We start from the raw sequence: 11,442 nt of genomic DNA on the forward strand, positions 1-11,442 counted from the left end.
CTTCCAGACATCAATGTTTGTGGACACAGTTAAAAATGAACGTACGTTAAAATGTACTCTCAAATGTTTTTACACTCACCTATGTAGGCCTCCCTCTGCATGGGCACAGGAACAGCCACACAGAAGTAGGTATCTGACTGTAACAACAAACAAAACACCACTGACTCATACCACATACTAGCTTTGCCCTGGGTAAATCACCCTACAAACTGTACATTCAGTATAGGGTATACACTGATATTAATATATACAATACAAGATATTATATATGACATAAAATACATGCATATATTTTTACATGAATTAATTTAAGAATCGTTTAAGAATGTTTAAGAGACTTTCTGGTATTGAATTATTTATTTTATGTGGCATTGTAGGTATAATTTTAAATATCCTTTAATATGGTATGTGAAGCCTTATCCTACACGAAAACACAAACGCAAAACAACACAGACAATTTTGTAAACAACAGTTTTATTACTATTTTTGTCAATTAAGATCAATACAATATTTCATGTCTCTGAATACATCCTTCTATGACTCATACAGCACAGCAGCCTCCACCCAGCCGCTATTGTCATGAGTCTGCCAGTGTCCCTAATGCACATAGCGCATGTCTTATTCAACCAGTAAAACAGCAGTCAGTATCGAACAACCTCACTGATCCAAAGTCAAACTTCAATCACTGTGCTTTAAAACAGGACCCAACACATTTAAATAAACACTCTCACCTGCCAACCTTGCATAAAACAATACAGACCATATTGAGCTTGTAGTCAGTTTCCACACAAGATATCTCTCTCTCTCTCTCTCTCTCTCTCTCTCTCTCTCTCATGTCAAGTTCAGTTCTTAAAATAGCCTTTTCTGCTCTGCTAACATTGTTACTTGGAAAAAAAGAGAAAAATTCACTGTGTACGTGCAGGGTTGATGTCTGGTAGGAGAAATAGAGGTGTGAAAACAGTGCTCTCTACGAAAACAGTGCTCTCCACGAAACAGCCATTAAGCTTGTAATGAATATGATAGGAAATCGTTCTCACTGAAATGCCTCAATACAGCTGCGTCATATGTCACTCTGACTTTTCCTGCGACGATTTAACCAATAAGTCAAGGGGGCTGATTTTTTTCCACTCGGTTCTGACAGAAGTACATAAACTAAAGAGAACAGACTAGCAAATTCTGTAAAACGGATGACTTTTGGTCAAGTATCTAGACCCTAAAACTTCACCACATCAGGTAATCATGGAGCATCAGTTGAACTAACACTGAGGGAGGGAATACAGGTCGAGATAGCCCTTAGAGAAGACAAATGAGCAGGGCTCACTGGACTGTTCATTTTATTCTCCATCCGTCACTTCTGCCCCTGTCCACTTTGACTTAAACCTAAGTCACACATAGAAGACCCAGCCCTTAGGTTGATGAAAAAGACTATGGCAAGCAAACAGCTTCGGTTATTTCTCAAGTACTGAAGAAAGGTCATCTCCTCTTCCAATGCTGATCAATACCTCTGCAAAGCTCTATCAGACCACTGTCTAACCCAAGTCTCTGTTGTCTCTCCATGATGTTACGTACAGATAATCCTGCCCTCCATCTACCCACCCAGTTATCAACTGGCAGCGATGAATCACCCACCGATGACTCACAGACCTGCGCTCAGAATAATAATAGCAACAGCTCTCCCTCCTTTACATGACTCGCGGAGAAAGCAGCATTTCGTCTTCATTAGCTTCCACAGATCTCCTCATTTCCTTGGGGCTAGGAGAAGAGGTCCAGCTGCACACTGTTTTTCCTCGCCGACAATATGCTGCTCCAAAGCCAGCCACGAGGGCAATTAGCTTCATCCACAGCATCCAGTCAAGCTTTAATGAGTGCATTACAGAGGGATCGATCGTGAGTACACAACCACGCTAGCAAATCCTCCCCAGCCCTCAGCAGCATTCTCCGAGGAGAAACCAGCTACGGCTTCAATAGCAATCCTGAGCTCCACATTTGTCCCTCAGCTGGGACAAAACATTTCAGACCAGTTTTTGGGGAAATGTCTCGGAGGGATTTTATTCAATCTGAACCAAAGTTGTCCAGAAATACTCCACAAGATCACGTCAAGCACCGACCTCAAACTGAGTGTTTGCTACACAGGAAACAGGCTTATTGACAAAGACCTTGCCTTGTACATCAGCATGTCCATTGTAGTAAAAGAGCACTGACACTTATGGGTATTACAGCTTCCAGCAGAAAGCAACCACTACAGAGAGTGTAGCTTGTAATGCAGTACACAGGTGTGTGTATGTGAGTATGGGGGAAAGAAGAGTTCTTGTGTCTTTTTTTTCTGAAATTTTCAGCATGAGCACATCTTCGCAATCACTGGTGTCGTTGTTGTTGTTGTTATTGGGGATAGATATGCAAGAATAAGAGCCCTGAGTTAGGTGACAACGGGAATCACTGAATGGGACAAAGTGATGTAGGTGTGTAAGGCATCACTTTCCAAAGGTATGGGAGTTGTGAGTGTTCATAATGAAGTATCAAGAATGTAACTGATTCACAACAGGTATAGGTATTGCTTAATTAGAGATTGTTGATGGGAAGCAGGTTAAGACTATTCTCTTAATTTTTCTTCATAGTGAAAATTGTCCCAGACATGTGAAATATTGCTTAACTCTGCAGCTAGTGATATACTTTCCCACCTCTGCCTGACCCGTGAAGGATTTTTTGTAATATCTTCCAAAACTGTAATTGAAAGTATTCTAATACACTTAGAATAATAAAATAATCAACTTCATACATTTCTAAATCCAAGTCTCTTCTGATGAATTCCTTCAACTTCACGATTAGTCATAATTGTGTTGTGTCCTAAGATCCTCCTCAAACAGTACGCACTGCAATTTGTTAATGCTAGTATATACTGCCCGGACCAAAGCACTAAGGTCCCAGATCGAGAAAATGCAGACTTGCCACACTAATGTTCTTCCCGTTGATGAGGGTCAAAAGAACACTTACCACTTTTGGGGTGACCCCAGGCATCCGGAGGTCCACAGAGAAATTGTAGGGGTTGGACAGAGAGAAAGGCTGCCTGGACGAGGAGCAGTCATTTGGGTCAGACCAGGCACTTTCCTGATACCTGCCCAAGAGCACAACAAGAAGAGCATTCAAGAAAACCATAAAGCAAACTGTAATCTGTAACTGCATGGCAGTTACTATGTACTTGGCATAACATATTTGTATCTGGCACACATGCAGGTTTATGACAGGGTATGTAGGGTATGACATATGTAAACATCATCTACTACTACACCCCAGAACAACACTTCAAGCAAACCATTTAGATCATAAGAAACTAAAGTTGTCTACACAATACATCTAATCATAAATCATATCAGGCTCTCAAATACCCAAATAGCTCATTTACCAGCAAAATGGTTAAACTTGTTCATCAGATAAAGAATTTATTTTTGTTCAACCACAATGGTTAAGAAGCCAAAAACATGGCATGACAACAGCTGAAGTAAAACACTTTCAACTTAAACCAGCTCATGCTCTACAAAATACACACAAGATCACCCACACATTTTTTCTTTTCCTTTTCCTACCTTTTGAAAGTGTCCAGAGGGCTTCTGACACTGTGGCTATGGCTTTGACAGATGATCGCGAGGGCGAGCACGCTGCACACCAGCGCGTTCATGTCTGCTGCTGAGAGGTACGACCTGATCAGTACAGGGCGATGAACAGGGCAGAGCTGATCAGCAGTAGACCCGACAATTAGCTGGGCCCAACACCGCACACAGCATCAATCGCTCATATACCGCTCCAACGCTTCTTTTGATTTACTCACTCCTCCTTTTTTTTTTATCTTCCTCTTCTTCTTCTTCTTCTTCGTCTTCCCCCAAACAGCGCAACAGAGGCCCGGACTGCCCTCTCTCGCTCTCTCCCCCTCCCCCTCTTCCCTCAGATCACTTACTCACTCTGCTTAGAAGAGCCTGCGACAGTGTTGGCTTCTCCGCTGGCCCTTTTGACACTCGAGCCCGACGAGGGCTGTCCAGATGTAATGACACAAAGCCTGGCCACTGCCTTTATACACAGAGAGAGCAAGCGAGCGGGAAAGAGGGAAGGAGGGAGGGAGCCGGTGGAGATGGACGGCTTCTTTCTCTTCTTCACACCGGGCGGCACATATCACAAATGCAAAATCAGGCTTCTGTCACAATCTGCAAAAGCAGAGGAAAAGGGGGAGAGACAAAGAGAGAGAGAGAGAGAGGATGAAAAAGCTTCCAACACTTATACACAGCACTACATCGCTCCTCATCACAACAGTCGTCATAAGCAGGAACCCAGCCCACGTCCAGCCTTCCTCTTCTCACTCTGTTTACTTTCCATTCATGAAACAAACACACACTAATTGAGCCTGGTGACATGACAAAGCCCATATGTCAGAGAGAATGAGAGAGAGAGGGAGGGAGAGAGGGAGAGAGAGAGAGAGAGGGAGGGAGAGAGGGAGAGAGAGAGAGAGGAGTAGTCTGAAAATAATCCAATAAGACCTTCTCACAGAAAAGAGGATTCCTATCACAATCCTACCCAGCAGTTCCCATCAGAACCAGAGAGCACAGATGCCTCAGCTTTTCTCTCGGTGATTGTGAGGCGGAGGTTCAGCGGTCCTGACACGGCTGTCCACACAAGAGAATCTACCGTGGCAAATGTGTCAACTTTTAAGGGACAACCACAACGGTGTTGAGAAGGCCCAGCGTTAAAACAGTGTAAAAATCTAAGATTCAGAAAGACAGACTGCCACACAAATGCATTCCGCAAGTAAATATGCATGCGTGTCCGCTCTTGTTCGCTGAGGTCGAATGAATTCATCGTCCGCATTTCAGTGTGTTGCTATAAGGTGCTGTGATTCCATGGCAGGTGACCTGAAAGTGAGATTTCTTGGTTTGCCATGTAAGCTACGTTAACATGGCATTCATAAGTCTGGTGGTCCAATAGGAACAAAATGGGGCAAATTACTTTGGTAAAGATACTGAATAAATCTACCAGGCCAACGAAGTGATGTCACTTTAAAAAAAAAAAAAAACAAAAGAAAGAAATAATCCTAGCGTTGTACTGCACCATCAAACTATGGTGAAATCCAACCTATCAATATCAGTGACAAATTTGGCCTCAGGCAAAAGAAAAAGGAGGCCAATCCAGGCAAAGCGTCAGAGAAAAACAACTAGTTCTGCGACTGGCAGACAGTCAGAAATGGGCTTAACCTCCTTCCGCCTACCGCTGATTATTGGAATAATCCTCTTGACATGCACTGTGAGAAACTCACACAAAGCCAGCTAGCTGCCTACTCCTCTCAGGTCCACTTTGGTTATGGAGAGAAAAGAACAGAGGCAGACTGATCATGAAAAAGCTCTTTGCTCCTGTCTTTCACCATTTTCTTTCAACATAACAGAAATGCACAACAAAAAGAAAAAGTAGAAAATAAATAAATAAATATTGCTGGCACACAACACACGATTAAAAGTCTATGCATACAGTGCACTTAGAGCAACAACCCCTTGCAAAGATTTCTACTGTTCACTTACCAGCCAATACACCATTAGCAATTTGTCTTGAAGTCAACTGACAATGTGCTGTTATAAATCAAAAGTCTGTCAGAGCCCACAACTCAAGAAACTAACGGTTTCTTCATGTGCCGCAGGAATGAGCCAGTAGACATAACGGAGACTTCATTTAAAACCTGTCTGGCTTTGCTACTTAAAGGCAAGCATTCCATTCCTCACATATGTTTCTTCATAAGATCAATCTATTACTGAATTGTTATAAAATACAAAGTTACCCCTAAAATGTAATAATAACAATAATAATAATAATAATAACAATAATAATAATAATATTATTATTATTATTGTTATTATTATTAATAATAATAATAATAATGGAGTAAAATGTATTAAATATATTTCATGGTCTTTTTTCATTATATTCAGTTAGAAACCAACCTAGTTGTACAACCTTGCACAAATCAAGTGAAATGATCTGATATATTTCCACAAATTTCAGGGCTTTTCATTATTGTGCAGATGCAGTATCTTAAAACCAAAAGAGAAGATAACTCATAGCTGGCACAGCAGATGCGTTACTGTATCACTCTAGTCTGTTTTGGATAATGGTGTTGGCTAGCAGTTGGAATGTATATACCAGAACCACCGTAAGCCCATCCTGGCACACTTTACAGGGACAGCTGCAGAAACACTGCAACATTCTTAGGTGTATAAAAATAATTTCTTGCTTTACATATAAAATAAGACATTATTACCCCATTTTAATGGTACTATGTGTCTACAGTGTGGAGACATCCAATGTGTTAAAACAGGTTTGTCAAAGAGAGAGACAGAGACAGAGAGACAGAGAGAGAGAGAGACAGAGAGACAATGAATCAGGGGGCAAAGCCACCTTGATGCCAGGCAACCCTAGGGGTGGTGTGGCACCTGCAGTGCCAGGGATCCTCAGTATGTCACGACGCCAAAGAGAGCTTTTCACCACTGGAGGTGAGGCAATGCAGAGGAACACACAGTTATACTGCACACCGAGATAAGAGAGACTACACCTGCTTGTTCAATCATATCAGGGCTGCATTTTCCATATTAACTGATCAGGGCAGCATATCTTCATGGCTACATGTGCCATATTTTCTTAGTCACTGAAAAAAAACCCCTACATTTTCTCACATGTGATCCCATAGGTACACAACATAATTAAGGCCACCAAATTCAACCCGGTGTCAAAAGCACTGCAAAACATTCTGTAAAACAGACAACTAGACTGATGCTCATCACAGCAGTGGTAGGAATCAAGATCACAATCTCTCCTGATAAATCTTCATAACATACGTTTCACTAAAGCCCTTTGGTAAAAGCCATGAAATCTCTGACAGTTTTATATAAATCATCGTGTATGAGTCACATTACACTTCAACATGAACAGTTTCACTGAGCTAATGAACATTTTCGATCCTGGAATGTGCCCGCGCCTCCTGTTCTACGTGCAGATCGTGCTCAGACTCAACTGTCACACGTCACAATGACTGAGAGTCTATCACATAATTGCCGATATTGTGGTCATACTCTCATTCCGATTTCTTTATCCGAAGATGGGAGTAATGCTAAACAAAGAGAAGAGTGATAATTTCCTTTTCTTTTTTCAATTGACAATATCTTAGCAACAGTGAGGAAACAGATGCAACAGATGGTGTGAAAAGTTAAATAAATAAAATAAAAAGTGTAAAAGAGGCAGAAATTGTGCGGGGAAAAACAGTTATCACAGCCTGTGTTTAAAAGACAGAACAGATGTCTTCTCTGCAGCAGTGGTCTACATAGTTCAGGGTTTACACTAACAATACAAACGCTGTTTTTTGAGCCAGTTCTTAGTTGGGCACACAGGTTAAAGCAACCACTGTGATACAACTATTATAAAAATGTATAATGAAAACAGAAGCTCTCTTATTCTCAATCACATTAGTCTTGTTTGCAGCATAACGAGTGGCGTCATTATAATGAAACCCAGCCAAGACAACGCATCAACCAGATCAAACAACAAGACAAATGTTTGTGTTTTTGAGAACATGATACAAAAGCAATACCTAAATCCCCATCACCGCATTCAAACATAAAACAGTGCAATAAATCATTTTCTCCATTAAATACACCCCGCTATTAAGGCTATTCTGTTTATGCAAACACTGCGCAAATACTGAGATAACAACTCAGGTTTTCAACAAATAGTCCATTATGAAATGGCAACGTAGTTCTGGTATTAAAACTCATCTATTCCAAACAACAGATGCCAAATGCCAAGTATAACATAACATCTCATTCTTTAAAAGCTCACATGACTCATATGAGTGCAGGTTTTCATAAAGATACATTTCTCCCTATGGACACTCGCCCTTCTTATATTCTCTGACAAGCAAATACAGTCTCAAGATGGCAGTAGAAAGTAATGAATTTCTTGATGTTTGTTCACATTTTTATCGATGATATAGCAGTCTCGTCATCATCAATGGAAAAACACACAAAATGGCTCAGAGAATCATAACAGCTATTTTTATTGATCCTTTCTCTCACTCTCCTTTATACATCCCTGGTAACTACAAACATCAATCAGACACACCACTGAGTCTGCCTAGGACACCCCCACACTGAATCAACTGCTGTTTCTGCTCCATAAACCCACACTGTTAACCATCACATACAGATACACTCATCGACAGTGAGGCAGCTACACAAAGGATTAAACAGTCTTTTAAACTACAGAACAGCAGAGGATATAACAGTCCTAAAGTACATATGCCACCTCTTAAATACTGCTAATGTCACAAAACCTCTGAAATACATGGATGTTACAGAGCTCAAAAGAGTCCAACAGAGAGTAAAAGCAGTTTGAAAAAGACACAGAGCAGTGAACCAAAGGAAACGTAGCCCCACTACACTGCACATCGCTTACCTGCTTGTAACACTAGGCTCTGTGGAATGGTGATGAGGAAGGGGAGCTAGCAGCCAAAAGCAAACACAGAGAGACGATGTTGCTGCCACTGACTCATAAGGGAGAGAAAGACTGAACGCGAACAGGAGAGAGAGCGAGAGAGAGAGAGAGAGAGAGAGAGACAGAGAGAGAGAGAGGAGGCACAGAGTGTCAGCACAGCATGCTCACTGACATCATCATTGCATACAAGACTCTGAGAGACAGACACTATGGTAACCGTTGCGTGCACCAGCAGCCAAGCGTTTTCATTCAGAAGCAACCATGAGGCTGTAGCTTGCTCCATTATTACAATCATAAAGATTGAGAGCTTTTCTGATGTGCCTTAACAGCTGGGTTCATTAATTACAGAAACAAATAACCAGGGTTTTGTCCAGGCCTGTAGATTTAAACTGAATAATAAAACAAATCACATTTTGGATCTGTGAAATGCAGCTACCACTGGTGAAATGTTGTGCATCCCCTTCACGATAACTAAATCGGTTTTTTCTGTGTCAGTCAAAAACCTCGAACACTGCTGATTTAGGTTTATATGCCTAAAGAAAAGTGGCACCCTGCAAATAAAATATCGTGCTAAAGTAGAGTTTCGTCCAGAGACACACTGTTACCTTACGTGTCTAAAGAGTGACGTTACGCTATCTATCCGAGCTACAATGGACTTATTGGTGGACAGTGTTGATAAAACAGATTAAGCAGGAAAACAGTCAGATCCAGTTTGACAGCAGCCATTCCCGGGAGATATATGTTTGATAAACTTCTAGTGTAGCCAACTATATTCTCTCGACATCCCGTTAAGAGAACGAACACATCAACAGTTAACAAGCTAACTAAATAGCTACATGGCTAGCAGGTTACATAAATAGCATAACTAACATATGTCTCTAACTGTTGTGTGTTTCACAACAACGCTAACAGACTAGTAAAGGAAATTATAATGACCGAATCAAGGTCAACAAAAATTGCCAAATCAACAAAATGACTAAAGTAACTACGGCAAGTGTGTGCTGAAAACCAATAACTATGCAACAGCTGAAAAAATCAAGCACTGGCGCATCTAAGTTAGCACCTAACTAACCGGAATAACGCCAATCCGAGAGTTGAGTGAACTTTGTGTCTTAACAACGCGAATGTTCACAATCTAACTTTCGTTATCTTTCTACAAATATTCAAGAATAATTTGTCTGAAAACCATATATATATATATATGAATTGGTTAGTGATGACAATACTTCACCTTTTTATTTATCCTGTTGTCTACTGTCAGTGAAACTCTCGAGTTTCCACTCTCACGATTCACATTCAACCCCTTAAACCCAATTGACAAGACCAAAGTAATCGTTGAAGACGAATCGATTACAGAAAATGGAATATCGAGCAATGACGCTGGACATACTTGTTTCAGCGTGATCTACTGCACGTATAAATTTTATTTGGTGGCAGTAAACTATGCGTCATGCGCAACACTTCGCCAAGAAGGACATACTTGAACATGGAAATGTTTGGTTCTTGTGACTAATGAAAAGTAATGCACAACACATACCTTCGTTGTTAATTTTGTTCCACATAGTTTAAAGAAATTTACCCAAAAAAAAAAACTCATAGAAAAAAGATTTAGTGTCGGCCTATTTCTTTCAAGCTTACCAGTTAAGATAAATATCGATTTTGATTTCAAATAAAGAAAACAGAAAGTCATAATTTGAGAAGTGTTTTTCTTTTTGTGGTGGCAGTGAAGACTGGCAAATGCACGCTTTGCCAAAAGTAATTCAGGATAAGCATTTGTTGTATACATAAGCGGAAGTTAGCCTAGCAGTTAGCTTAGAAAGCTGCATTATCATCCTTGCCACTATTATTTGTGTCTACTGTATTACAAATGCAGTTAGCTGCACTTGGAGTATTATTCCTCAAAATTTGTTTCAGCAGATTGTTATAATTATAGAAAGTAATCAGAAAACCTGAAGCCTCCGAGCACTAACATGAGGTAATGGAATATGTGCTGTTTTGTCCTGTTCTTTTTAAACAAACCTTCAGTCTTCAAGTTGTAAGAAAGTGCACACAGAGTGAATCTGACACTGAATTTTTTTTCATCAGTTATGCCTGCAGAGAGTCTCAAGAGGTTAAAGAAATTACTTATTCAAAACAGAGAGGACAAGCCAATCAGACCCTAATTAAAACTCAACTGGGCAGATCCCCCAAATCTCTGAACAATAATGTGCTCAACTCAACTGAACGAGAGATCATTCAGTCCAAAGAGCACTGATATTTGGTAGCACATCTATGCTTGGGCAAGCAGGTGCGCACACACACACTCACAGACACACACACACACACACACACACACACACACACACACACACACACACACACACACAGAGTTTCAAAACAGTGTTGAAAGAGTCTCAAGCAACAATGAATGGATACAAGATAAAATTATTGTGACTAAAATGTTTCTCTACAAAAATAAATGATTTATCTCCTTTAATATATGTGCAGGATATTAAGAATTAATTTTATTGCAAATGTTCAAAGATTTTATCTGAAATGAAAAATGGGTTGCAGAAAGATTAAAATCAGACATTCTTAGATTAACTGTCTGCTCTTCTCTATCTTGAATTTGTGTGGCAGTAAAACTTCCCAGTATTATCAAGAATAGTCCAGGAATTTATCTCTGCAAAACAAATGTACAAGCTGCTTAAACTGCAGTATCCAAGACTCTCGCGAGGGTAAACAGTTGTTAAGTGCTCCATCTTGTGGCTATGTTAGTTGCATACATGGAAAATTCTGAGAATAAACGCTGGAAATAGTGTGAGTGACTCAAGATGTAATAATTGTTTTATTTATTAACATTATTCATACACATTTCAATGAATACACTTTTATAGAAATCTTAGTTCTAGTCTTTAAGAATTAATGCTCATCAAATTATTTCTGATC

The 11,442-nt window shown here is 40.1% G+C and overlaps 1 protein-coding gene across 3 annotated transcripts in view; it reads right to left on the bottom strand.

Annotated features, from left to right (window-relative positions):
- Nucleotides 1-9,873, bottom strand: part of pam (peptidylglycine alpha-amidating monooxygenase) — a 41,123-nt gene extending 31,250 nt beyond the window's left edge. Inside the window, exons 1-4 of one of the 3 annotated variants that reach the window (XM_030770253.1) lie at nt 9,746-9,873; nt 3,582-4,193; nt 2,992-3,112; nt 80-137 (exon numbers count right to left, since the gene is read on the bottom strand). In XM_030770253.1, coding sequence (XP_030626113.1) covers nt 80-137; nt 2,992-3,112; nt 3,582-3,673 — 271 coding nt within the window. In that variant the 5' untranslated portion in view covers nt 3,674-4,193; nt 9,746-9,873. Of the gene's footprint in view, nt 1-79; nt 138-2,991; nt 3,113-3,581; nt 4,194-8,475; nt 8,570-9,745 lie in introns of those variants that run through there. The other 2 variants (XM_030770256.1, XM_030770254.1) reach the window with 2 other exon arrangements.
- Between the last annotated feature and the right edge of the window lie 1,569 nt (nt 9,874-11,442).

The sequence above is a fragment of the Chanos chanos genome, chromosome 3 (genome assembly GCF_902362185.1).
Source record: "Chanos chanos chromosome 3, fChaCha1.1, whole genome shotgun sequence".
Classification (NCBI taxonomy): Eukaryota; Metazoa; Chordata; class Actinopteri; order Gonorynchiformes; family Chanidae; genus Chanos; species Chanos chanos.